Source organism: Urocitellus parryii, chromosome 15, assembly GCF_045843805.1.
Source record: "Urocitellus parryii isolate mUroPar1 chromosome 15, mUroPar1.hap1, whole genome shotgun sequence".
Lineage (NCBI taxonomy): Eukaryota > Metazoa > Chordata > Mammalia > Rodentia > Sciuridae > Urocitellus > Urocitellus parryii.
In genome coordinates this window covers 12,176,612-12,203,246 of record NC_135545.1, presented here as the reverse complement: position 1 = coordinate 12,203,246, position 26,635 = coordinate 12,176,612, and the positions used below count along the sequence as shown (strand labels likewise).

At 48.8% G+C, this 26,635-nt stretch overlaps 2 protein-coding genes across 4 annotated transcripts in view; both read left to right on the top strand.

Moving 5' to 3' along the window:
- The window catches only part of Axl (AXL receptor tyrosine kinase), a 28,861-nt gene extending 13,060 nt beyond the window's left edge, over positions 1–15,801 (top strand). For both annotated transcript variants that reach the window (XM_026381026.2, XM_026381025.2), the window contains 10 exons: positions 2,104–2,236; positions 2,532–2,623; positions 4,909–5,004; positions 5,139–5,216; positions 6,132–6,224; positions 6,614–6,735; positions 7,352–7,461; positions 11,901–12,060; positions 12,604–12,740; positions 14,652–15,801. In XM_026381026.2, the coding sequence (XP_026236811.2) occupies positions 2,104–2,236; positions 2,532–2,623; positions 4,909–5,004; positions 5,139–5,216; positions 6,132–6,224; positions 6,614–6,735; positions 7,352–7,461; positions 11,901–12,060; positions 12,604–12,740; positions 14,652–15,003 (1,373 nt within the window). In that variant the 3' untranslated portion in view covers positions 15,004–15,801. The remainder of the gene's footprint in view (positions 1–2,103; positions 2,237–2,531; positions 2,624–4,908; positions 5,005–5,138; positions 5,217–6,131; positions 6,225–6,613; positions 6,736–7,351; positions 7,462–11,900; positions 12,061–12,603; positions 12,741–14,651) is intronic.
- A 3,355-nt stretch (positions 15,802–19,156) lies between these two features.
- Hnrnpul1 (heterogeneous nuclear ribonucleoprotein U like 1) overlaps positions 19,157–26,635 on the top strand; it is a 33,629-nt gene continuing 26,150 nt past the window's right edge. The window contains exons 1-3 of one of the 2 annotated variants that reach the window (XM_026381019.2): positions 19,157–19,648; positions 23,490–23,615; positions 25,756–25,909. In XM_026381019.2, the coding sequence (XP_026236804.2) occupies positions 19,354–19,648; positions 23,490–23,615; positions 25,756–25,909 (575 nt within the window). In that variant the 5' untranslated portion in view covers positions 19,157–19,353. Of the gene's footprint in view, positions 19,649–23,489; positions 23,616–25,752; positions 25,910–26,635 lie in introns of both variants that reach the window. The other variant, XM_026381018.2, reaches the window with a different exon arrangement.

The following is a 26,635-nucleotide window of genomic DNA, read 5'->3' as shown; positions in this document are numbered from 1 at the left end:
GGATGATGGATAAATGGATGGATGGGTGGACAGATGGATGGATGGATGAACAGATGGACAGATGGGTGGACAGATGGACGGATGGGTGGATGGGTGGATGGATGGATGAGTGGATAGATGGGTGGGTGGATGGTGGTTGAATGGATGGGTGGGTGGGTATATGGAGAGTGAATGAGTACTTGGATAGGTAGAATGAATGCATGGGCAGGTTGAAGAAAAAATAGGTGGCTGGATAAGTGAGTAAATGAATGGATGTGAGGGTGGGTGGATTAGTAGAGGAAAGATAGAGAGTGAATGGGTATATGGACGGATGAATGGATGCATGCCCAGGTCAAAGGATAGATGTTTGGATGAGTGAGTAAATGAACAGATCATGGATTGGTGAGTGGGTAGGTGGATGGATGGATGCATGCATGGATAGATGGATGGATGAGTGGATAGATGGATAGATGGGTGCATGGATGGATGGATAGATGGATGGATGAGTGGATAGATGGATAGATGGGTGCATGGATGGATAGATGGATGGATGGATGGATGGACAGAAGGATGGACCAATAGATGGATGAATGGGGTGTCCTCCATACATCCATCCTCTCAAATATTTCTCCAATGATTCTTGAACATTCCTCCTACATCTATTGTACCCTGACACTAATACAGTCCACCATCTGTAAGTCAACTCACTATCCTTGAACACTGTCTCACGCCTTTCCATATTTCTTCACACAGTCTTTCCACATGCACTCCACCCTCCTTCTATATCCCATCATGTTCCTTCCCTCCTTACACACACCTCCCGAACCCATGACACACCTTCTCCTCTCATTCACGAGCTCTGTAAACCTGGAACCCACTCACCATGTATTCCATGTTGCAAACACTGGAAAACTTACAACCCACAGTTCATCCCACGCTCCTTAGATGTCACCCCCTCACCCCCACCAATCAGGACCCATTTTAACACACACACACACAGAAATTCTTGACTAATCCTTCTGCCCTTTTGTACACCTGTCCCATCCTTCTCACGTGCCATGATCACTGCGCACTCCATTCACGCTGAAGTTACATCCTCAAAAATCAAGGCTCCTTCTTTGTGTCAAAAACTAACAGCTGGCTGGGTGCAGTGGCGCATGCCTGTAATCCTAGCAGCTCAGGAAGCTGAGACAGGATGATTGTGGGTTCAAAGCCAGCCTCAGCAATTTAGTGAGGCACTAAGCAACTCAGTGAGACCCTGTCTCTGAATAAAATATGAAAAAGGGTTAGTTAAGTGCCCCGAGTTCAATCCCAGTACCAAAAAAAAAAAAAAAAAAAAAAACAAAACTAACAGCTGGGGCTGGGGCTGGGGCTCAGTGATACAGCACTTGCCTAACACGTGTGAGGCACTGGGTTCAATTCTCAGCACCACATAAGAAGAAAATAAAATAAAGTTCCATGAACAACTAAAAAAGATACATATATAAAAAACTAACAGCTGTCTCCCTGTGCACACTCACCACACCCCTTTGCTCACTCATTTTACTCTCATTCTCGCTTTCTGTACTCACGGAACACTATTCAGAGATGTTCCCTAGTTTTCTGTCCCCATACTCCTTCCACACGCCCTGCACACACCTCTCCCACCATCCTGTGCTACAGGAATTCTCTTCCCCACTCACCTGTTCTCCACCCCTAGGCCCAGCTCCTTGCACCACCATCACACACACACACACCCCTGGACTGCTTCAGATTTGCCATGTCCATCCGTGTCCATCCGTCCCTCCTTGCATCCTGTCAGCCCATTCTAGACGCATCTGTCTTCCCCTCGCACTCATTGCACTAATTACACATTCCTCAAGAACTCATCCTACTCTAAGTTCACCCATCCTGCAAGTTTCTCACTCTTTGTGCTTAACAGACATACCGTGTCCATTGCATGCCCTGCCCAGCCCCGCTTAGCCCCGCCCAGCAGTGTTCCTGGGTTTGCAGATGTCTCCATCCCTACCAAAGACATCCACAGCTTTGTCCATGCCTCCTGCCTTCCTCCCACGTCCCATCCTTGGGTCCCAGGGAGCTGGATCCAGGACCTCAGCCATGACCTGTCCCCCATCCTCCTGACAGTGAGTGAACCCCCAGCTCCTGCCTTCTCGTGGCGCTGGTGGTACGTACTGCTGGGAGCAATTGTGGCCGCTGCCTGTGTCCTCATCTTGGCCCTGTTCCTTGTCCACCAGCGAAAGAAGGAGACCCGCTATGGGTGAGTTAGCGCTCCATGGGGAGGCTTCTGTGGACTGGAGGCTTCTATGGCCTGAAGCTGGGAGGCCGGGAGGCCAGTGAGGGGGCTGGTGTGGGAAGAGAGATGACCAAGAATCGGAACAAGGGCCAGGAGGCCTGGGGGATGGATGGAGGGCCGAAGGGAGCAGTCCAAGATGTGCTCAGCAGACGCTGGAGCACAGGAACAGCGGGGCTCGGGTCTGGGATGGTGCGTGCTTTGGCCCCTGGTGGAAGGAGTGGGGTCCGCATGATTTACAGGTTTCTCCTCATTTCCCCAGAGAGGTGTTTGAGCCAACAGGGGAGAGAGGTGAGCTCGTAGTCAGGTACCGTGCGCGCAAGTCCTACAGTCGCCGGACCACCGAAGCCACCCGTAAGTAGACCCTGTGCTTCCCCGCGCTGGCCTGGAGCTAAAATAACCATAGAGAACTGGGTCTTCAGGGCTTCTGTAGATGAGTTAGAGAAGAGTCTCTGAAAGCCTTTGGATACAGGAGTGTTAGAACAACAGTCCCTGAGCGGAATTGTGGAACCAGACGGAGCTTTGGGCTAATAGAATCTTAGACACATTGGTCTTCAAATCTCCAGACCTCAGAGCCATAAGATCTTGGAATAATGTGGGCATGGTGACGATAATGATGAAGAGTGTGACAGTGAAAATGGTGAGCTGGTGATAGGGACAGGGTTGAGGTGATGATGGTCAGAACTGTGAGGAAACGTGATGGTGGTATGACAGCCTAGCCTAGCGCGTCCTAGGTGACAGGTGCCATTCAAAGGACTCTACACATATGGCCCCCTTGATCCTAACGACCACTCAAGGACATGGGTACTTACCTGTGGGGAAATGGTGGCACAGAATGGTTAAATAAGTGACTCAAAGCCACACAGCTTGTAAGTTGGATAACTGGGATTTGAACCCAGATCGTTGCACTCTGAAGTCTGTATACATAACTACCATGCTGTTCGGTCTCTTAGACTCATAGAATGTTGGGGAGATAGAATCCATCTTGGCCTGAAAAATGATGTGCTCATCACTATTCTATTGGTGAAAATCACAGAATCATAGCTTATAGAACTTTCTGAGGACCACAGAGTCGTGGAGGGTCCCAGCTAACGAGGGACAGAGGAAGGTCTTGATCTCACACACAGCGGGACGGCTGCAAGGCCCCAGGGGGAAGTTTGGAAAGGGCTGGGAAAGACATTTATCTAAGAGGAGAAGGAAGAAGAAGAGAGAGGATTGCAGTCATTTAATGGAAGAGTACACAGAGGCAGTTCCTAAAGTGTGATTCTGGTCCCCTGGGGTCCCTGAGACCTAGCAGGGGGCCTGGGGTCAAAACAGTTTTCATAATAATACCAAGATGTCATTTGCCCTTTTGCATGCTCCTCTGGTGAGCATTCAAGGGCTTTTCCTGAGGCTCCCTGACCTGCTGTGATGTCCTCAATTGCTGGTGGACGAGTGCTTGTGTGTTCCTGTGTCTTCAAAATCTATCAGTTTTAGCCGGGGATGCACACCTGTGATCCCAGTGGCTAGGGAGGTTGAGGCAGGAGGATCACAAGTTCAAGGTCAGCCTTAGCAACTTAGCGAGGAGGCCCTAAGCAACTTAGCGAGACTCTTTCTCAAAATAAAGTATAAAAAAGGCTGGGGATGTGGCTCAGAGGCTAAGCACCCCTGAGTTCAATCCCCAGTACCAAAAAAAAAAAAAAAAAAAAAGAAAGAAAGAAAAAGAAAGAAAGAGAAAGAAAGTGGATGCCCCAGGAGAACAGGTCATGTCCTATTCTTGACCTGAGTGTTGGTTTTACAGTGATGTTCACAACGAATTTGTGAAAATCCATTGAGCTGCTCACTTAAAATTTATGTGCAGATTATACCTCAATAAAAATAAATATTTTAAAAATAATGTTTTATATCGATTTACCAAATATTTTCATATCTCTTATAAATTTTAGTTGAATATCATATCTGGTGTGCTGCCTGATAATGTCTTTTATATGAGGATTTATTTGCTTATTTACTTTGTGTTGGGCACATAATGATTGTACTTATGGGATGCCGGGGAAACTTGGAGACAGGTGTGCAATGTGGAGTGTTGAAGTCAAGGTAATTACCATTGTCATCTCCTGAACATTTGCCATTTCTTTGTGCTGGGAATTTCTGAATTCCTCTTTAAAAGAAATATTTGGGGGGCGGTATTAGGGATTGAACTCAGGGGACCTCGATCACTGAGTCAGAACCCCAGCCCTATTTTGTATTTTATTTAGAGACAGGGTCTCAATGAGTTGCTTAGCATCTCGCTTTTGCTGAGGCTGGCTTTGAACTCATAATCCTCCTGCCTCAGCCTCCCGAACTGCTGGGATTACAGGCGTACCCCACCCCGCCCAGCTAAAAGAAATATTTTTAATAACTGGTACAGCAGAGTGCTGAGCAATTGTGGTACACACCGGAGCAAAATTGTGCCACGTTTTACTCCCAAAGTTGCCACTGTGGGGGAAGATTCGGGGTGTCGTCAGAGGAGCTGGGCTGGGGAGGCGGGATATCCAGGGCAGTAGCTAATTCTGAATCAAAGCAGAAGTAGTTCAGTGTCTCCACCAAGGGCACATCCCTGCTGGCGAGGGCCACCTGGAGGGCAGCCCGCTCCATGGCTCCGCCCACCCTCCCTGCAGTGAACAGCCTGGGCATCAGCGAGGAGCTGAAGGAGAAGCTGCGGGACGTGATGGTGGACCGGCATAAGGTGGCCCTGGGGAAGACCCTGGGAGAAGGTAAGTCCTCCCCATGCACGCATCTCCTGAACCCTGGGGTCTTTCAATTCCCCGCCCCCACCCAACTCCAGGAAATACAGTCCCCACGCCCCCGCCACTCCCCCAGGTCAGTGTCTTCCTCCCGCCCTCCACAGGGGAGTTTGGAGCTGTGATGGAGGGCCAGCTCAACCAGGATGACTCCATCCTCAAGGTGGCTGTGAAGACCATGAAGAGTGAGTCTGAGCATGCGTGTGCACACCTGGGGACGCCCATCCCCGAGGCGATGCCAGGTCCCTTCCCTGTGCCCCAGGAGAGCAGAAAAGTCAGTGTTTATAGCTGGGGAATGGAGCTCCTGCCAGGCACTTCAATAGAAAGAATCCAACCTGGGGACATGACTCCCCGAAGCCAAGGAAGGGCTGGAGGAACGGCTGGAGCAGGGAGGCAAGCTGGACATCATCGGCAGCAGCTGGACGTGACGTCCACCCCTAGGCCTGAAGGGCTGAGGGAGGAAGGGTGTTACCAGAGCTGTGGCCGGGAGCACCCGGAAGAAGATGGGAGCACAGAGTTAGGGGCCGCCTGTGGGAGCTGTAAACACAGGGGACAGACAGCTACCCCAAGGGGATTCAAGGAGCAGAAAGAGCGAGAAGTGTGCTGGTTCCTCCCCGTCTCCCTCCCCCTGCCAGCCTCTCATCAGCCTCCTGTTGGCAAACCCCAGCAGGGAATCCCTTCCGTGGGAGCCTGGGAAATGCAGTTTTAGGATCGTCCCTTTGTGACCGATAGGTAGCAGAGCACAGGCAGGTCCAGATCAGCTGGATGCTTCCTTTACCAGCTGTGCGATCTTAGGCTAGGGACTCCCTCTCTGAGCTTCCCTCATCTGAGGGAAGATAGCAAGGTGCCCGGCTGCCTGGGTTGGAACTCTGCCTGTTGGTTTCCAAGTCACCTGAGCCCTTCAGGCAGGTTTCTTAAACTTTAGGGGCTTTGGTCTCCTCATCTTTTAAATGGGGCGATGAGTTAGAACATCTGTTTGATGGAAATCAGATGATGATGATGATGATGGTGATGGTGACAATGACGATGATCATGACAACAATGATAGGAGGAGGAGGGAAGGACGACCCACCCCCATTCACCTCATCTTCTCCCCCAAGTTGCCATCTGCACAAGATCAGAGCTGGAGGATTTCCTGAGCGAAGCCGTGTGCATGAAGGAATTTGACCACCCCAACGTCATGAGGCTCATTGGTGAGTGACGGAGGGACCCGTTCCCATGAGGCCAACGGGAGGGAAGAGCCCTCCTTCTGGTACTAGAAAGGTCAGTCTCCAGGCTCCCTGCCCCCTGCGCCTTTAGGATCAACGCATCCCCCCTCCTCTTCTCCCTCAGCTTGGAATGTGACCTCTGACCATTCCCAGAAATAGCTGAGGTCCCCAGGAGGGCTCCGGAAACATCCCTGGGAACTCTGTTAGAAATGGCTTCTCTGAAGCTCCCGTCCTTGCTACCCACCCCCCCAAACATATGGAGGCAAGATTTTTGAGGGGGAGGCAGAAGAGGATGCGGCCCGCTAGGAGGAGGTCTTGGCTTCCCCTCCTGTCCAGTGGGAGTGACAGGAGCTTCCTGGGGGGGTGGCGCTCAGGCGTCTGTTTCCAGGGTTCCGAACGAGAAGGCTTTCCAGCACCTGTGGTCATCCTGCCATTCATGAAACATGGAGACCTGCACAGTTTTCTCCTCTATTCTCGGCTTGGGGACCAGCCAGTGGTAAGGGGCATTTAATCCTCCAGGCCACAAGTATTCATGGAACACCTACCTAGCAGGTACCCAGCACTGCTCATACCCGGGGAGGATCACCGTGACCCCGAGCCTGCTCTCACGGAGACCGTCTTCCAGCGGGAGGACCAGGCAATAAACAAGCTGAGGAACACATAACCAAGATAACTTAGGTGCTAGGCAGGAAGTGCAGAAGAATGAATGATAAGAGTCCAGTGAATGGATTCTGTTAGACTGGGAAGGCCTCGCTAAAGAGGTGACCTTGAAGGAGGAGTGGGCTTGTGGAGCACAGGGTGATTGGACAGGAAGCAGACCAAGCCAGGGCTCAGTGTGGGCACAGGCTCAGTCATGGGAACAAGCCTGGTTTGAAGACCAGGAAAGAGACACATCTTATATGTGGAGGCAAGAACAGTAGGAGATCCTAGAGAAAGGCAGGAGCAGATTCTACAGGGCCCCGTAGGCTATGGAAAGGGGTTGGGTTTAATTCTCAAAGCCATGGGGAAACCACTGGGGCCGAGCAAGGCATGCACGGGAAGGGAAGGAGGAATGAGAGGAGACGGACCTTGGGGTCTGCGATGACCTCCCTCTCCCCCATCTTGGCCCCCAGTTCCTGCCCACTCAGATGCTGGTGAAGTTCATGGCAGACATTGCCAGCGGCATGGAGTATCTGAGTACCAAGCGATTCATACACCGGGACCTGGCTGCCAGGAACTGCATGTAAGGTCAAGCCTTTGGGGATCCTCACCTTCCTCAGAGAGCTCCCCCGCTCCTTCCTAGGATGAAAGCAGGGCAGGATCTTTCAGGGAAGGTCAGAAATCAAGACCCGTTTAGAAAAGTCAGCAAGGGCCAAGCATGATGTGAGACCAGGAATCCCAGCGGCTCAGGAGGCTGAGCCAGGAGGATCTCAAGTTTGAGGCCTCAGCAATTTAGTGAGACCCTAAAAAAATAAATAAGAAATAAAAGGGGACATGCTGGGACGTGGCTCAGTGGTAGAGTACCTCTGGGTTCAATCCTCATCAGTGCAAAAAAGAAAAAGAAAGAAAGAAAAAAGAAAAGGAAAGGTCAGCGAGGGAGTCTGGGAAGGCTTCTCAGCCAGGGACACCTGAGTTGATATCTTGAAGAAGAATGGAGGACAAAAGAGATGGGGTTGGGGAGACAGCTCAGTGCACAGCACGAGGTGAGTAAAGGGGAGGTGTGACATGCAGGTCCCATCTGTGTCCCCTCCGTGCTGAGTGTCTTGCCTGGGACTGCCCTTAGCGAAGGGTCACATTGGATAAGGAAATTAGATTCCTCGGCAGCAGCAGGCAGGAAATAGCCCAGAAGTGGGAGTAAGAGGAGGTGCAGAGGGAGCAGAACCCTAAGCTTAGACTCTGAGTCTCCTGACAAGGTCAGAGTCATAGAAATCACAACTGGAGAATCACAGAACCTTCTGAAAAGGGCATCGTATTCACAACTCTCAGGAAAATGGAAGTTTCTCCCTGCCCCAACTTTTTATTTTAAAAAATTTCCATCTTAAAGAAGTTGAGAGAATCATACGAGTGAACACCCCTGTTGACATTTCTCCATGTTCCTTTTCTTCTCTCCCCTCAACCATTTACAAGCAAATCACTGAGATCGTGATCCTTCATCTCTAAGTCTAAAGTGGGTAGCTCCCAAGAATAAGGTTTTCTTTTTTTTTCTTTTTTTTTTTTAAAGAGAGAGTGAGAGAGGAGAGAGAGAGAGAGAATTTTTAATATTTATTTTTTAGTTCTTGGCGGACACAACATCTTTGTTGGTATGTGGTGCTGAGGATCGAACCCGGGCCGCACGCATGCCAGGCGAGCGCGCTACCGCTTGAGCCAGATCCCCAGCCCAAGGTTTTCTTAATCTTATCTAATCATAGTTCTTTGTCCCAACTAAGAAGATTAATAACAATTCTGTCACATAACCCATGCCATATTTGGATTCTTCCAATTTTATTCTATTTTTTTTTTTAGTACCAGAGTTTGAACCCAGGGATGCTTAATCATTGAGCCACATCACCAGCCATTATTATTATTATTATTATTATTATTATTATTATTATTTTATGTTTTATTTTGAAACAGGGTCTCCCTAAGTTGCTTAGGACCTCACTAAGTTGCTGAGGTTGGCCTTGAACTTTTGAAACTCCTACCTCAGCCTCTTTTTTTTTTTTTTTTTTGAGAATTTTTTTAATATTTATTTTTTAGTTCTCGGCGGACACAACATCTTTGTTGGTATGTGGTGCTGAGGATCGAACCCGGGCCGCACGCATGCCAGGCGAGCGCGCTACCGCTGAGCCACATCTCCAGCCCCTACCTCAGCCTCTTGAGCCCTTGGGATTACAAGCGTGCACCACTGCTCCTGGCTACAAGGTCTATTTTAGAATAAAGGGTTGAGTGTCTAGTGTACACACATAGATGGGTGGGATGCACAAACACGAAACACAATATCTGCCTCCTCAAAAATGTGTGCTCAGGGCTGGGGATGTGGCTCAAGCGGTAGCGCGCTCGCCTGGCATGCGTGCGGCCCGGGTTCGATCCTCAGCACCACATACCAACAAAGATGTTGTGTCAGCCGAGAACTGAAAAATAAATATTAAAAAAAAAAAAGTGTGCTCAAAAATAGCAACACTGTTTACAATTGTTTCCCCTCATGATCAGGAGGCTGGCTGGGAACTGAGGCTTATGCTGCTGCCTTCACCATGGGAGAGTATGGTACAGAGCCCTGGGGCTGCCCTTGAGGAGACACACTGGATAAGGAAACCAGACTCCCCAGCAATAGACAAGTAGAAATTCAAAATTCAAAGTACAGTTTCTACTGAAAGCTTATTGCTTTTGCAACATCATAATATCAAAAGGCCCTAAGTGGGATCTTTATAATCCTGGGACCATCAGCACAAAAACAAAGCAGAAGTGGAAAAACCCTGGAGGGGTGCTTACTGGAAGGAAATGTGTTTCTTCTTCTATTTCATTTTTATACTTAACATTTTGATATATATTTACATTCACTAAATACACCTTAGCCAAGTGCAGCGGTGCACGCCTGTAATCCCAGTGACTTGGGAGGCTGAGGCAGGAGGATCACAAGTTCAAAGCCAGACTCAGCCATTTAGTGAGGCCCTGTCAGCAAGACCCTGTCTCTAAGTAAAATATAAAAAAAGGACTGGGGCTGTGGCTCAGTGGTTAAGCACCCCTGGGTCCCATCCTCAGTACAACAAGAATAAAATAGAATACATTGTATGTGGAGCTCAATGAGTTTGGACATGTTATTGACTCAAGTAACCACCACGGAAGGAATATTTCTCAGCCTCAGGAGACTCCTTTGTGCCCCTTCCCAGTGTTTTCCCCTAAGCAGCAGCTTCTCTTTGTCACCAGCAGTAGTTTCACCTCTTCCTAAATGTCCTATAAATGGGATGGTGCAGCGGGTCTCCCCATATTGGGCTTCCTAGACTCAGCCTAACACTTTTGAGATGGTGTGTGTTGCTGTGTGTACCAGCAGTTTTTGTTGTTATTGTTGTTCTTTTTAGATGTACATGACAGAAGAATGTATTTTGACGTATTATGCATACATGGAGTATAACTTATTCTAATTAGGATCCCATTCTTGTGGTTGTACATGATGTGGAGTTTCACTGGTCGTGTACTCATATACGAACATAGGAAAGTCATGTCTGATTCATTCCACTGTCTTTCCCATTCCCCTCCCCCTCCTTCCCTTCATTCCCCTTTGTCTGATAGAAAGTAATTCTTTTCTTCCCTACCCTCCTCTCTACCTTATTGTGAGTCCCATCCACATATCAGAGAAAACATTTGACCGTTAGCTTTTGGGACTGGATTATTTCACTTAACATAATAGTCTCCAGTTCTTTCATTTCTTGGCAAATGCCATAATTTTCATTTTTCTTTAAGGCAGAGTGATATTCCATTGTGTATATACACCACATTTTCTTTACCCATTGATCTGTTGAAGGGCACCTAGGCTGGTTCCATAGTTTAACTCTTGTGAATTGAGCTGCTGTAAACATTGATGTGGCTGTGTCACTGTAGTATGCTGATTTTAAGTCCTTTGGGTATAGACCAAGGAAAAGGATAACTGGGTCCAATGGTGGTTCCATTCCAAGTTTTCAGAGGAATCTCCATACTGCTTTCCAGAGTGGTTGCACCAATTTGCAGTCCCACCAGCAGTGCATGAGTGTTCCTTTTCCCCCATATCCTTGCTAACATTTATTGTTGCCTGTATTCTTGATAATTGCCATTCTGATTGGAGTGAGATGAAATCCCAGTGCAGTTTGAATTTGCATTTCTTTAAGCAGCAGTTCATTCTTTCTTTTTCTGGGTGGGATTCCCTAGTTTGGATGGCCTGGCATATTTTTTCTTAATCTGGGTCCTGGAAATGTGGATGTGTTTGTGAAAATTCAATGAGCTCTTCATTTATGATTTGGGCACATTTCTGTATGTATCACATAGTTCAAGAAAACTTTTTTTTTTTTTTGTACTGGGGATTGAACCCAGGAGAGCTTTTACCACCAAGCTACACCTGCAGCCCATTTATTTATTCATTATTTATTTATTTATAGACATGGATTTAGCAATTGCTAAATTACTGAGGCTGGCCTCAAACCTGTTATCCTCCTGCTCCAGCCTCCCAAGTCACTGGGATTACAGGCCACCACACCTGGAGAGTCCAAGAAGACTTTAAAAATCAGGGAATTAGGGACTGGGGTGTGGCTCAACAGTAGGGCGCTCGCCTAGCATGTGCAAGGCCCTGGGTTTGATCCTCAGCACCTCATAAAAATAAATAAATAAATAAATAGAGGTGTTGTGCCCAACTACAACTGAAAAATAAAATATTAAAAAAAAAACAATTTAAAAAAATCAGGGAATTAAACTCAAGAAGCCTAGAAAGGACCTCAAATCTGGCAAAAGCCAAAGTTGGAAGGGTTCTTAGAAACCCCTTGTCCCACCCTCTTTGTACACAAGGAACTAAAACTCAGGCAGTTCCCTCCCAGATGAGGGTGAAGGTGCTGGCAGCAGATCCCCACCCCGAGGCAGGACAGTGAGGGCAGGAGGAAGAGCTGTGTGTGAGAGCCAGGGTGGGCTTCCGGGTGGAGGTGGCTGAGGCCCTGACCCTGGTCCCTCCCCCAACCTGGGCAGGCTGAACGAGAACATGTCCGTGTGCGTGGCAGACTTTGGGCTCTCTAAGAAGATCTACAACGGGGACTACTACCGTCAGGGACGCATTGCCAAGATGCCCGTCAAGTGGATCGCCATCGAGAGCCTGGCTGACCGAGTCTACACCAGCAAGAGCGACGTGGTACATGTGCCCTCACCAGAAGTGGGGAAAGTGGGGATTCAAGTCGTGGGGTGGAGGGCATTGGGGGGCATGCCTGGGCAGCTGCAGGTGCGGGGCTCATAGGGCCATGTGGCATTCCGGCACAGGGGTGTGTTTATATGACCTGGGTACACATGGAGATGTGGGGGACACAGCAGTGTACACATGCCGGGGGAAAGTACGGATTCATGTGTGCATGCATGGTGGCCATGTGGACATTGAGGGTCAGAGAAGCAGTGGTGACCAGGTGTGCGTGTCTATAGCCTGGTTGTGAGGGTGGTGACACATGAGATCCTGTGACCACTAAGTGTGTAAATGTGTGTATGGGTGGATGTCTATACATCCGCAAAATCACCCAGACATGGATGTACGTATGGTACAGTGTTTCTATGGACATCTGTGATACACCCCCAGTGGGCGCCGTGGACACATTTGCACGAACGTGTGAGTGTACCCCATACCTGTGTGTTGGGAGGCCTTTGTGCAGGAGGGAACCTCTAATTGCCTCCCCTCTGCTCCTTACAGTGGTCCTTTGGGGTGACAATGTGGGAGATTGCCACGCGGGGTCAGACCCCCTATCCAGGAGTGGAGAACAGTGAGATTTATGACTACCTGCGCCAGGGAAACCGCCTGAAGCAGCCTGTGGACTGTCTGGATGGCCTGTGAGCACGCTAAGAAATGCTCCCCCTGCCCCAGCCCCAGAACTCACTGCAAAACCCTGAGCACCCACAGATGGCTCTCACATCTCCAGGCCCCTAGAAAACCTGCATGGAGTCCCTCAGAAAGAACCCACTTGTCCCTGGCTCCACGCCTAGCCAGCCCGTGTTTGGTGGGGGGTGAATTAGCTAAAAGGTACGCTTTCCTGCTTTGTCTTGTGTGTGGAACACAAGCTGGGCCAGTTCCCTCTCTCTGCAGCCAGGAACCCTGGGCAGTGTGTAACTTTGCCTGGTCGCCCTGCCTCTGGAACCCCAGAGGCCTCCAATTCATCCCAGACTCCTGAGCACCCACACTCCCCCCAAATGTGCCTCAACACCCAGGACCCTCTGCAAAACCTTCCTGTTTGTTTTTATTGATCTTCTCCAGACTCTCAGGTCTCCCCTGAGCTGTCTGCAGGACCCTTGAGGACACACTTAGCAATCTTTGCAGCATGGTGGTGTAAGAAGGGCACTTTAAGGGTAAAGAGAGGATGTTGCTCGGGTCAGGAGGAGGCAGCCCCCAGATTCCCTAGGTCCCCTTCAGTTACTTCAAGAGCTGAGGAGAGTAAGAATAATAGCTAACTTTTTTTTTTCTTTTTTCTTTTTGGTACTGGAGATTGAACCCAGGGGCATTCCATCACTGAGCCACATTCCCAGCCTTTTTTTTGTATTTTATTTAGATGCAGGATCTTGCTGAGTTGCTTAGGGCCTCGCTAAGTTTCTGATGCTGGCTTTGAACTCAGAATCCTTCTGCCTCAGCCTCCTGAGCTGCTGGAATTACAGATATGCTCCACCATGCCCAGCTATAGCTAACATTTTTATAGAACTTACCAGAAGGCTCTGTTTGAGGTGCTTTGCATGTACTAACTCATTTGATCCTTACCACAACACAGGGAGTATATAGGTGTCATTATTATTCCCATTTTGCAGATGAGAATACTGAGGTCCACAGGGAGTATGAGTCACTTGCCAAATGTTGCACAGCTGGTGGGATAGATCTCTATGCCCCCGAATATAATCTTAAATCAACAAGCATTTACTATCTCACACCATTTCTGAAACTCAGGATCTGGGAACAGCTTAGCAGGGTCTCTATGGCTTAGGGTCTCTAGTGACATTGCAGTCTAGATGTTGGCTGCACCCAAAGTCATCTGAAGACGGGACAAGAACATTGATTTCAAAGTGCGGCACTCACATGGCTGAGACTGGAAGCCTCAGTTCCTTGCCATGTGGTCCCCTCCATATTGCTGTCAAAGGAAGTTGCAAAGTCCTGCCCACACTCAAGGGAGAGGCTTTGTTCTTCATCTTCTCCCCCTCCCAATACTAGGGATGGCACCCAGGGGTGCTCTAATACTGAGCTACATCCCCAGCCCATTTTATTTTTTATTTTTGAGACAGGATCTCAGTAAGTTGCTGAGGCTGGTCTCAAACTTGTGATCCTCCTATCTCAGCCTCCTGAGTAGCTGGGTTAATTGGTATATGCCACCATGCCAAGCTAGTCTTCATCTTTGGAAGGAGGAATGTCAAAGAATTGACATATCTTTAGTCGGCACAGCTTATAACTGGCAGAGCCAGGGTTTGATGCCAAATTCTGCCCTAGAGGAACACATTATTAAGCTCTGCTCTAGGAAACCCTCACCAGAACACCATTCCAGACCTAGAGAGGTTCCCACGACCCTTCCCAGTTCCTGAGTCTTCTAGGACTCCACCCCCACCCTGGAAACTCTCAAGAATTCTCAAATCCCCATAAATGCTCCCAAAGTGCTGAGGTTCCCTTTAACTCTCAGGCCCCTGGGTGTCCTAAAACGTCCCCAAACCCCCAGAATGCACCCCTTCTGAGCCCTGTTCAGTCTCCCACCCCTCCCCTTGCCATCCTAGGTATGCGCTGATGTCCCGGTGCTGGGAGCTGAACCCTCGAGACCGGCCAAGTTTTACAGAGCTACGGGAAGACCTCGAGAACACGCTGAAGGCCCTGCCCCCTGCCCAGGAACCCGACGAAATCCTCTACGTCAACATGGATGAAGGTGGAGGTCCTCCTGAACCCCCCGGAGCTGCTGGAGGAGCTGATCCCCCAACCCAGCCTGACCCTAAGGATTCCTGTAGCTGCCTCACTGCAGCCGAGGTCCATCCTGCCGGACGCTACGTCCTTTGCCCATCTACAGCCCCTGGCCACGCTGCGCCTGCTGACAGGGGCTCTCCGTCACCCCCAGGGCAGGAGGATGGAGCCTGAGACAATCCTCCACCTACAACTCCCTCTCAGGACCCAAGCTAGGCACTGCCACTGGGGGAAGGGAACCTCACCCCCCACTTTTCCACTCCAGGCCTTATCCCCAACTGTGGTCCTCGCTTCCTACCCTTCCCACCCTCATCCCAGACAGACCCTTCCTTTTCTCTGCACCATAAAACCCTCATCCCTAAGAGGCCATGGTTGAACTGCAATCTCTAAGGGCCCACCCTCCCTCCCCCCAGGTCTGACATTCCAAGAATCTAGATTCCTATGTTTAAGGAGCCTAGATTCAAAGATTCTAGGTCTCAAAGATGCTATGAGTCTTGGGTTCTAAGGACCTGAAATCCAAAGTCTCTAAATAGTGCCGAGAGTCTGGATATGTAAATTCTAAGGCTGTGAGATTCTGCAGCTTGAGATTTTATGGTTCTAAGATTCTTGATAAGGCCCCAAGTTAGGTTCTAGAGCTCTAAGATTCTAGTTTTAGAATCTAAGTTTCTATGAGTCTAGATTTTATTTTTTTAGAGTTTCAAGTCCTTCAGGTATAAGATTCTAAATTCTACAATTCTAAAGATTCTATAATTCTAGACATGGTGGTTCTAAGGCCTGTTGTTCTAAAATTTGATTGTCTAAGGTTCTTTAAGTCTCAATCTTCTGGCTATAAGAATCTAAACCATAAGGCTTCAAACTTATTTTCTTAAGTTCTGAGATTCTAAATGATGGTTGATTATAGTTTCTGAGGCTTCATGATCACAGATTCTCTTATATGAGATCCTGGATCTGAAAGGCATAAGATTCTAGAATCTGCACTCCAAAAATTCTAAGATTCTAAAAATGGAGATTCTAAGGTCTAATGTTCTAAAATGTGTTGTTCTAAAACTTAGTCTAAGAATCTAAATTCTCTATGATTCTAGATCATATGCTCCAGGATTCTAGATTATTAAACTCTTAAGATTGTAATGTCGGCATGTTTCAAGGCCCTGTAAAGTCCTATTGGTCTAAGTTTTGGATCCTAAGCATCCAAGTTATAAGGCCCTCACATTTGTGACTAAGTTCTAATAATTTCTAATGTTGGACACCTCTAGGTTCTGTGCTGCTTTCTACCATTCTAGGATTATAGTTAAAGGTCCAAGAATACACATTTCTAAAAACTTAAGGTTCTAGGCTCTGTAATTTAAGATTCAAATATTCTTAAGAGTCTAAAAGTCTACAAGTCGAGAACATTAGGTACAACTGCAACCTTCTAACCATATAGTATTCTGTGTCCCTTCGTCTTAGGCACCTTCTCTTCCTCCTCCCCTCATAGGGGGTGTGCCCCCTCAAGCCTGTGCAATGCATTAGGGATGCCTCCTTTCCCCCAGGGGATGGACCATCTCCTTCCTTTTGGGCCATGCTGCCCCCTTGAGCCAGTCCCTCATTCCTACAGAGTGTGGACTATGATGCCTCCAGAGGGGCTCAGATCACATAAAATTTTGTCAATCACTATTTCGTCTCCTCTTATTTCCATTCAGCTGTGATGTGGCTCCTCTCCCTGACAATTCAGTTTCCCATCAGTAAAAAGAAGAGTTTGGTAGGGTCTGGGAAATCTCTCCTCACTAGAGAGGGTAGAAATAAATATACACACAGGCAAAAAGACACACAGGCAAAGAAGTTCACGCTCTCAAAACATCAGTGAAGCTGTGCGTACTGGCACATGCCTATAATCCCAATGAGAGTTCCAGGCCAGCCTCAGCAACTTGTCTGGAAAAATAAATAAATTAATAAAGCTGGGGAGGTACCTCCTGGTAAAGCATCCTGGGTTCAATCCTCAGGATTAAACTTCCTGTCTCCACCCCATCTTCCCCAAAAAAACTTTTGAGAAACAAGTACAAGTAGGGCTGGGGATGTGGTTCAAGCGGTAGCACGCTCGCCTGGCATGCGTGCGGCCCGGGTTCAAACTTCAGCACTACATACAAACAAAGATGTTGTGTCCGCTGAAAACTAAAAAATAAAGATTAAAAATTTAAAAAAAAAAAACAAGTACAAGTAGATATATTCTCAGAGTCTCTCTCACATCCCCCCAAAGTAACAGACACATGAACAAATGGACATAATCGGGCATATCTGGTCACAAATGCAAAGACACAGAAATTCGGACACATAGAGTAATAGAGAAACAAAATCACACTGGCACAGACATATTTAGAAATATATGCACAGGCAGATGCCTACCAGGAATAAGAAGAAATTTGAGTCACAGACATAGTAAAGTGACACATACTCAGAGATAAGTAGAATACAATAGGTCCTCACACACCCAAACGTTCAGACTCACATGGAAACACTGGTACAGAACACCTCGATCCAATCAAGACCCACAGACAGACAGACACCTGCCAAGAGGAGTCCTCTGGGTCCTGTACACAACACTATGTTTCAAGGCACTTGTTCCTGGGTGTGTCCAGCTGATGGAAAAACCCTAGGCAGCGCCCGAACGCCCCCCAGTGGCGGCTCCTGAGAACCGGGCACGGTTCAATCCGGGCCACAAACTTTTTTAGAACAAATCGTTGTGGGGAACTGGGAGGAGAGAGGAAGTCGGACGTGGGCGAGGGGCGGGGTGTCTGGACTGGAACCTCCGGGCCCACGTGAGTGTCTGTCCCGCCGCTGAGTGGGTGCTGTGTGTTTAGGTTGCTGTGGTGTGAGCTTGTAGTGTAACTGTCCTGCGTGTCTTTGTCATTCGATGCTGCCTGCCTGTGCGGGCGTTCGTGGACGTATCTACACTGCCTTTTGGTGTATTTTCCCCATTTGATGCATCTGATGTGACGCACGCCTGTTTATCTGTGTGGTGTGTGCCTTTGTCTGAGGACAGGCTGGTGAGGCTTTCGTGGCCTTAGGGAATGGCTCCGTAGGCAGTGGGCGCCTGCATTGTGTATCTCTGCTTGTTTTTTTGTTGTTGTTTTGTTGTGGCGCTGTGGATGGACCCTGGGCCTCTGGAATGTTAGGCAAGCGCTCTGCCTCTTGAGTTACACCCCCAGATCCGCATCGTGTATCTCGAGTCTGTAGCTCACTTCAGTGTTACCTTCTGAGTTCAGAGGCGACAGGTGGCGCAGTGTGGGGCATTGTCACTTTTGTATATTTTAGCGTGAGACTTGATTACAGATCCGTGTGTTTGAGCTTGTCGGTATAGATGCCAAACAGCCAGATTTACCGACCAGCACTATAGGATGTTGGGGATGGAGATCTGCGAACTTCTGAAGCTCTTTTCGAAGAGGTCGGCTCTGTGGTCGCGTGCAGAGCGTCCGTTTCACGTAAGGTACCAACCCTAGAGAAAGGGCTGCCAACCTAGGATCGAGGGAAGAGCCGCCTGTGAGATGCACTACCAAAGGAAAGGGGATGCAGTGTCCTTTACAACTTTCCTCCCGTTGTTAACCTAGCCTTTGTTTTCAACCTTTCTGGGCTATCTGAAGACAGATTTTGTTTATCCATAAACAAAATCTAACAGCGTAAGAGTAATATACCTACTTAATCTCTATTCCGTATACCTCCCTCTACAGCTAAACTTGTGAGGCAGTCTTCTGAAGAATGGCCAATCTGGTGAGCTTTTCCTAAAGCGATCAATCTATCCCGGCTTTACTGAAATAAAACAATATTTGCGATTGGTGGATAGATTGTTTTGAAACCGCCCTAACGGCAAGGGGTGGGCCCTACGAGAATTCTTCTCTTTCCGGTTTCTTAAAGGCAACAGGAAGGAGGGAATTTCTGCCGACACCGCCCCCCCGCACTCTGCCTCATTTGGTTGGTTCTAGTGATTTTACCCGCTCGGACTCCTCAAGGGGCGGGAGATCTGGATCAATCAGAATGCCTGTTACAGAGAAGCTTAGTTTGATCAAAGGACGGCGCAGGAAAGGCCTCGGGGGCTCTCTTTCTGAGAGCTCATCCTTGATTGGTGTAAGCCGTTACTCCCTTTTCCTTATTTGACTCTACAGCGGCTGGCGCGCGGACGATACCCAATCAGCGCGCGCTCCGCCTCTTGCCTTTTCCCGCCCTCCGCTCCGGCCGCGGCTTCGACGTAGGCCAACGCTTCCTCCCCGACAGCTCCGAGCCCCTCTCGGCCGTTCTTTTGAAAACCGCGCTCTGATTGGCTGAGTCTCCAGGCCCGCGCCCGTTGTCCCGCGCGCTGGCCAATTGGCACTCGTGTTGCATCGTACGGAACATAGACGAGGGGGAGGTGGCGGCGGCGGCCATTTTGAGCCGCCGCCGCCATTGGAGTGGGGGGCCCCCCCCTTTCCCCCTTCGCCTCCTGACAGGAAAGGTTTAAGGGGGACAGAGCCCTGGGAGGCCGGGCCGGGCTCGGGGGCCGCCCCGGGGGCCCGGGCCATGGATGTGCGCCGTCTGAAGGTGAACGAACTTCGCGAGGAGCTGCAGCGCCGCGGCCTGGACACTCGCGGCCTTAAGGCCGAGCTTGCTGAGCGGCTGCTGGCGGCGTTGGAGGCCGAGGAGCCTGACGACGAGCGGGAGCTCGAGGCCGACGACGAACCGGGGAGACCCGGACACAACAACGAGGAGGTCGAGACCGAGGGGGGCTCCGAGCTGGAGGGGACCGCGCAGCCACCGCCGCCCGGGCTGCAGCCGCACCCCGAGCCCGGCGGCTACTCGGGGCCGGACGGACATTGTGAGAGTGCGCGGGGCGGGGGCCGGGGAACCCGGAGTCTGGGCCGAGGAAGGGCTGTGGGACGCGGGAGTCCGGCGTCAGAGGTGGGGAAGACGGTCTGAGGATCGGGGGATCCCGCGACCCGCCGCTGAAAAGGATCAGGGCACAAGGCCCTCGGGAGATCGGAGGGTGGATCCTAGCGTTCGGTGCAGGGGAGATCGGGGTGGGGGCTCGGTTTCAGAGATGACAAGGACGCGAGCAGGTGGGGCTCCGAGACCGGAAACCGTTGTTTGTGGAGCCGGAGAAAGTCGGAAGGACGAGAGGCTTTCTCTTTGCGATCTGGGGGGAGGGTCTTGGAAATGGTGGTCCTGGGTTCGGAACTGGGTGGGCTTGGCGGCGGGGCCGGCCCAGCGTGTGGACTGAGTAAGGAGCCGTGTTCCCAGGGTTGGGGAAGGAATGGCCAAGGGTCCTGCCTGGGCTGGGACCGTTGTGAGGGCGGAGGATCTTGAGTTTGCGGCCGGATGGGGTACTGGGAATTCTCGTGTTTGTTTCTGGAGTGGGCTGGTGAGGTGGAGGCCCTGGTGGGAGCAAATGATCGCCGGAGCCTTTGGTGTTTGGCTGGTGAGCATTTAGAGGATGTGGGAGAGCAGCGTGGGGTTGGACTTTGAGAGGCCCAGCTCTCTCTTCCTGGACTAGAAGACCAACCTTGAGGCAAGCACAACTTGGGCATTTGATGCTGAGAGGTCTGAGAACCTTCTAGTGGGCTTCTAGAGGAGATGCAGGGAACGTTGGATGTCCAGACATTGGCAGGGAAAGGAAAGATGTTTAACTGGGCATAGGAACTGAAGATCTAGAGCTGGGAAGACTCTGAGGACAGATAGCTCCAGGGGTTACAACTGAATGGTTTGGGGTTAACTATGGACATTTTTAAAAACGGGGGTAGCTGAGGGTGGGAGCAGAAAACAAGTTGATGGCATTTGAAGTTGATGAAGTATGTGAGGGGCAGGGAATCCTTGTGTCCAGCGTGGAAAGTGTATATAGCTGGTCTTGCAAATGTGGGGGAGGGGGAGCGTGTAGGATGTAGAAAGAGAAAGGAATTAACTGTTGACTTGGCCTGGGGCCCCAGGGTGGAGTAGGGCCAGTGCTTGGGGGGGCTGAGTCTCTCCAAAAGCGAGTTTCTAGGTCCCTAGAAGCAGTTACTTGTGTGCTCAAGAAGTAGTGGGGAAACTCCATCAGCCAGGAGGTGTGAGTATGAGAGGGACAGGGGTCAGAATAGATGTGCAGTCCTCTCAGGAGAGGAGACCATGATAGAGGAGAGATTGAATCTGGTGTTACAAAAGGGTAGCTTTCTAGCAGGACTGGAGAATGGGATTGGAAGAGCTAAGGAATAAGTAGAAAGGACTCTAGTGGCCTGGATTTGTGGTTTTACTCTGAAAAGAGTGTACCCTGAGTCTTGAGGGTAAGGGAGTAAGGAGTGAAATGAGAACACAGAAGAGATTTGGGATTGACGTTGGGAACTCACTTATTCTTGAAAGGTGAGATCTCCTAGAGGAGGCCCTGAGTGCAGATTTGGGATAAAATGGCCTAAGAATTTTTCTAGGACCCTTATACTGGGAAGACTGAATTCTATGGCACAGACCTATGAAGGAGAAAGGAGTGGCCAGCATGTGTGCCTAGAGCTGAAGGGACCCTGGCAGGAATGCCCAGAAGTGCCTAGAGGGCAGTCCTGGCTTGGCTGTTGTCCAGAAGGGTCTTTGAAAGGAGAGCAAGTTGTGTGCTTTAGAGCACACAAACTCTAGATTCGAACTTTATTTCAAATCTGGCTCCAAGACTAGGGAAGTCACTTTACCCCTGTGAGCCTGGTTTTCTTTTATGTAAAATGAGGATAATAACAGTGTCCCCCAGGATAGTTAAGAGCAAGATCACTTGTATGATGGACTTCACATTGGACCTGCCTGTTACTAGGAGGGAGATGTTTTAGAGAGTGGAAAAAGAACCCCAGAATCATTGCTTCTGTGGGTGAGGCCGCCTCTGTGGACACAGGAAAGATGCTTGGGGAGAGAGACTCCAATGGGGCTTTGTTGGGTGAAGAACACTATACTTAGAGCCTGAAAGAAGTAGAATGGTTTGAAAGGACCCTATGTTCCAGTTGAGATATTCTGTTTCTATTTCTGTCCCCCTACCCTCTATAACAAAATTCTTGAGGCTCCCCTCCACTCCTACTTCAGCCTTGGTAAACAGACCTGTAGCAAACCATGTGACTTGTGACTTTCCTCCCTTTGGGCTGCACCTGGTTTGTGCCCAGATGTATTTGTCCTGTGAGAAAGGATCCAATCAGTTAACAAGTGGCAGAATAGTCTCTCCTTCCCTGTGGTTCTGCCTCACTGCTGCTGGCACAGCCACTCCCCAGGTCTCTGGAGGCTCCTAGCAGCCAGTTCACCCCTGGGGTGGCGAACCTATGTGCTGCCTCTCCTGAGCTTCTAAAGTCCTCTCTAGGTTTGGCTACCAGGTTCTCCTCTTTGAGGGAGCTTCCCATTTGGTACTCTGCTTTTAGTCCCTCCTCTAGACTTTCACATGTGTTATCCCAACCCCAGGAATGTTCTCCTTTCTCATCACTGAGTCATCGCCTGTGAATCCGTGGAGTCTGGGTCTATCTCTTTCTTTCCAGGTCCCTTTCTCCTGGTACTTATCACCCTGAACACAATCAAAATGAAATGGTTTTGTACAAGTATTTGTTTAACGTGTGGCTGTCTCCCTAAACTCAAGGCTTCAGAGGAACAGATTTATCTTTAACTCTATTCCACAATCTGGTGTGTAGTATGCACTTCATGAATAAAATATTGACTGTCTTACCACTGTTCAGCGGAGCTGCACACATAAGACACCTTTCCAAAAACCCTGCTAACCAAACGCCAGCTGTTTAGGACTTTGCCAGTGAGCCTGAAGACCATTGCTGTGATTCCTTCCCCATTTCCCTCCAACTGAGGTGGTTAGCATTTAACTTTGCCACTATTGCAGCATGGAAGACATTCTTTTTTTTTTTTTTTTTTTTAAGAGAGAGAGAGAATTCTTTTTTTTAATATTCATTTTCTAATTTCGGCAGACACAACATCTTTGTTTGTATGTGGTGTTGAGGATCGAACCCGGGCCGCACGCGTGTCAGGCGAGTGCGCTACCGCTTGAGCCACATCCCCAGCCTGGAAGACATTCTTTTTTTTTTTTTTTTAATATTTATTTATTTTTTTTAGTTATTGGCGGACACAACATCTTTGTTGGTATGTGGTGCTGAGGATCGAACCCGGGCCGCACGCATGCCAGGCGAGCGTGCTACCGCTTGAGCCACATTCCCAGCCCTGGAAGACATTCTTGAACAGGGTTGGCTGGGCGGGTGGGAATAGTGAATGAGGTTGGACTGAAGGGAATTTCCCAAGCATTATATTAAACCATCGTAGCAGCTAGGCTGCTAGTTGTTAATTGTATTCCATCGAGTGCCAGGTGTCTGTAGAGTTGCCCCCTATGCTAGAGTGGGGACTTAGTTCTCTGATCCCACCATCTCCTTATTTCAGCTGGAACAGTTACGTTTCGTTCAGTTAGTTGTATGTTTTGGGTTTCTAGTCACAGGTGGACTTACAGCCTTTTAAGAGGCAGGAAGGCATACCGTCGGGCAGTTGGGGCCACTGCTTGTCCAGATTGCTTTCCATTTTGAAGGTGTTATCATACTTAACCTTCTGGCGGATGATTGGCTCCAGTGGGGATGATGTCATGTAGCATAAAAGAAGCCATCTCTAATCCAGGGTCCTCTAAAAAGCACCCATCTAACTATTGTTTTTGTTTGTTTGTTTATTATTGTCATCAACTTAAGATGTCATGGACAATATTACCAGGCAGAACCAATTCTACGAGACCCAAGTCATCAAGCAAGAAAATGAGTCGGGCTATGAGAGGAGACCTCTAGACATGGAGCCACTGCAGCAGGCCTACCGGCCAGGTAGGAAAGCTCATGTACTTACTCCTTTCACAGAAACAGAATCTACTTGTGGCCCTCGCTCTGCATGGAGTCTTTCTTCCCAGAGAGGCTTTGCCTCTTCCCGAGGGTGCCTTACCTTTGTTGCTATGACAAGGTATTATTTTTTGCTTTTGTTTTTGTTTGGTTTGGTTTTGAAGGAAAGAACTCAATCCCGCTTCTAAGTGTTAGGAGAGTGGAGTCTTGGTATGTTTTCAGGTGTTAATATCAATGTTTAAAGGGTTTAGATCTGGAAGCTAATACTTGAGTCTTACTTAGAATCTTAGAATGTAGAAGCCAGGCCTTCTAAATCTAGTCCAATATTATCCAAGTTTTGAAGAACATTATTCTAGGAGATATTATTAGGGGCTCCTTGGGACAATGTTCTTTAGCCACATGCATCTGCAAATTACAACATAGCTATACCACCTCTTGGAGATTCACTGTGCTCATTAGAACATTAAAGGCCCTGAGAAGTCCAAAATTGAATAAACCCATTGTCACGTTGTTTATTTTTTATTTTTTAGAAATTTTTTAATTTTTTTTTTTTTTTTTAGTTCTCGGGGGACACAACATCTTTGTTGGTATGTGGTGTTGAGGATCGAACCGGGGCCGCACGCATGCCAGGCGAGCGCGCTACCGCTTGAGCCACATCCCCAGCTCTGTCACGTTGTTTAAACTTGGAATTTCCCAAACTTGGAAATAGATCTGTGCCGAGCAGTTTTCCATAATGCTGCTTTGGGAAACATAATGTAACTCTAGATTGGGAAAGTGGCTTGTGTAATGGTAGGATTGTGATTAGAATCCAGGAAACTGACTCCCAGATCAGTGCTCTTGGTAAATAAGTAGCATTCCTCACCATGTAGGTCTTAACTATTTAGAAAGCAGGGTCCCACTGTGAAGCAATGACAGACTTGTGTTCCTTTTTCAGTGTTGTGGCCCCCGTGCCTTTTCTTAGTGAATCTAGTTGATTCTGTCTAATTCCATTCTGGTTCATCCACAGAATGAATTCCCCAGATGGTTCTTGCATGTGGCTCAGGACATAATGAATGTAGGTTAAATTGCATATTTGTGTCAGGCTCTGTGAGACCTGTGGGATCATTGATCCAAGGAGAATATTTTTTGTGCTGTTATCAGCAGATGTTTGTCAAGGGTCTCCTCTGAGTCCAGCCCCTACTGGGAGCCTTAGAGGCTATCTTTAAGATAACCAAGCACCATCCTTGCCCTGGAGAATCAGGAACCTTTTTTGAGAGATTTGATCCCCATGTCAAAGCTAAGGAGTGAGCCAAGTTAGTCTTGGATTAAGTGCTGAAGTAAGTAGAGTGAGCTAGCCACAGCAGCAGAGACAGGTGCTGGGGGAGGTATGAGTTGAGGATGAACCATGGTTTCCTCTCGTGTAGCCATCAATTCTTGGAGTCTAAGACTGGGACTTTTTCTTGGTCCATAAAATGTTCTCTATCTTGACTTCCTATTTATCTTATGACTTAATTAGGTTATTTAACTTATGGGAGGGCTAAATTGCAGACCCTTCTTTCTGGAATGATTCTGGGCTATGTAGGAAGGTGACTAAAGCCAGTCAAGTTTACTACAGGACCATAATCCTCTGTTGAATTCACTTTTTCCCCTTCCTTGTCAGACTGAAGAATCTTGGTAATGACTGAGGTAGAGAGGTTTTTGGGAGGTGAAATTGGAGAATATAGGGTCTAGCCTCTCAGTGTTCAAAAGGATCTTAGTCTTCTAGGGCTACCTTCTACTCAGGGTAGGCCAAAGTCATTACCTACCTTTGTGGGCCTTTGGCAAATTAGCCAAAGACAACTGTTTCACCTTTAGGTAGGACCTTAGAGAGCTTGTTCTAATTTACTGCTGGAGTTCCTCCACTGCCCCATAAAGCCTGAGAGCTCTCTGACATCTGTCATTCCATCAACTGCCAGGTACAGCTTGCTAGGGAACCTCCCTGCATTCTGATCCTTTTCTCTAGCACAGTCTCTTTGACTTTGTCCCAGCAAGTTCTCTGGGCCACTGCAGTCAGGAACCTGCCAACATCTCTTAGTAAAGGGGACCCAAGAAGTGGTAACTAAGGAGTTTCTGAGTGATTTTGTACCATGTGGATTTGTCCTGACAGTAGAAGTGAAGACAGAGATGAAGCAAGAAGCACCCCCCAGCTTCCTGCCACCCGAAGCTTCTCAACTCAAGCCAGACAGGCAGCAATTTCAAAGTCGAAAGAGGCCTTATGAAGAAAACAGGGGACGTGGATATTTCGAGCACCGAGAGGATAGGAGGTAGGTATAGGAGGCACTAGTCACCCTCATTCTGGTAGTTCTCGATGCCCTTAGCCTCAAGCTCACCGAGAGAGGTTGAACAGAGCTCTCCCTTTCCTTGTACCCCTTCCTGCACTCACTGCCACATGGCTTTCCTAAGTTTTTGTTCTTTCCCCCTTTTCCTCCCTGCTTATGATCTGCAGAGTAAATTCTAAACACCTTATATTTTCACATGTGAGGTGCCAGCCTGCCTCACTAAGTCCATCTTACTGCCCATGCAGTTCTGCAGTGTTCCATTCTTACTGGCTGCTACATGTCCCTGGGTTGGAAGATCTCTTTCCCACCTCTACTCCCAAACACACCCGCTCCTTCTGTCTACCCAGTCAGTACTCCCGGTGCTTTTGTGAGATACCACCCTTGCATTGGACACTGGGCACATAGAAGTGATTTGAACAGTGGGCTTTGCTTTCTGTTGTCCAAATGTAGGGACAGAGATAGTAGTCAGGATGTGGGTGAGTTTCAGGAGCTTATAAGAGGGAGTGGCCTCTGCTCTGGCCATTTCCCTTTTCCCTTTCCTGACAAGCCCTCCCCCTCCTTTCCCTCCAGGCCCTGTCCTACCCCTCCCTCCCTTCCCTCCTTCAGCTCCTGTCTGAAGCCTTTTCTAATCATGGAAACTAGGAGTAACCACTCCTCTGATCGTCTGGACTGTTCAAGTAACACATTTTATTTCCTACCTGGTGAGGTCCA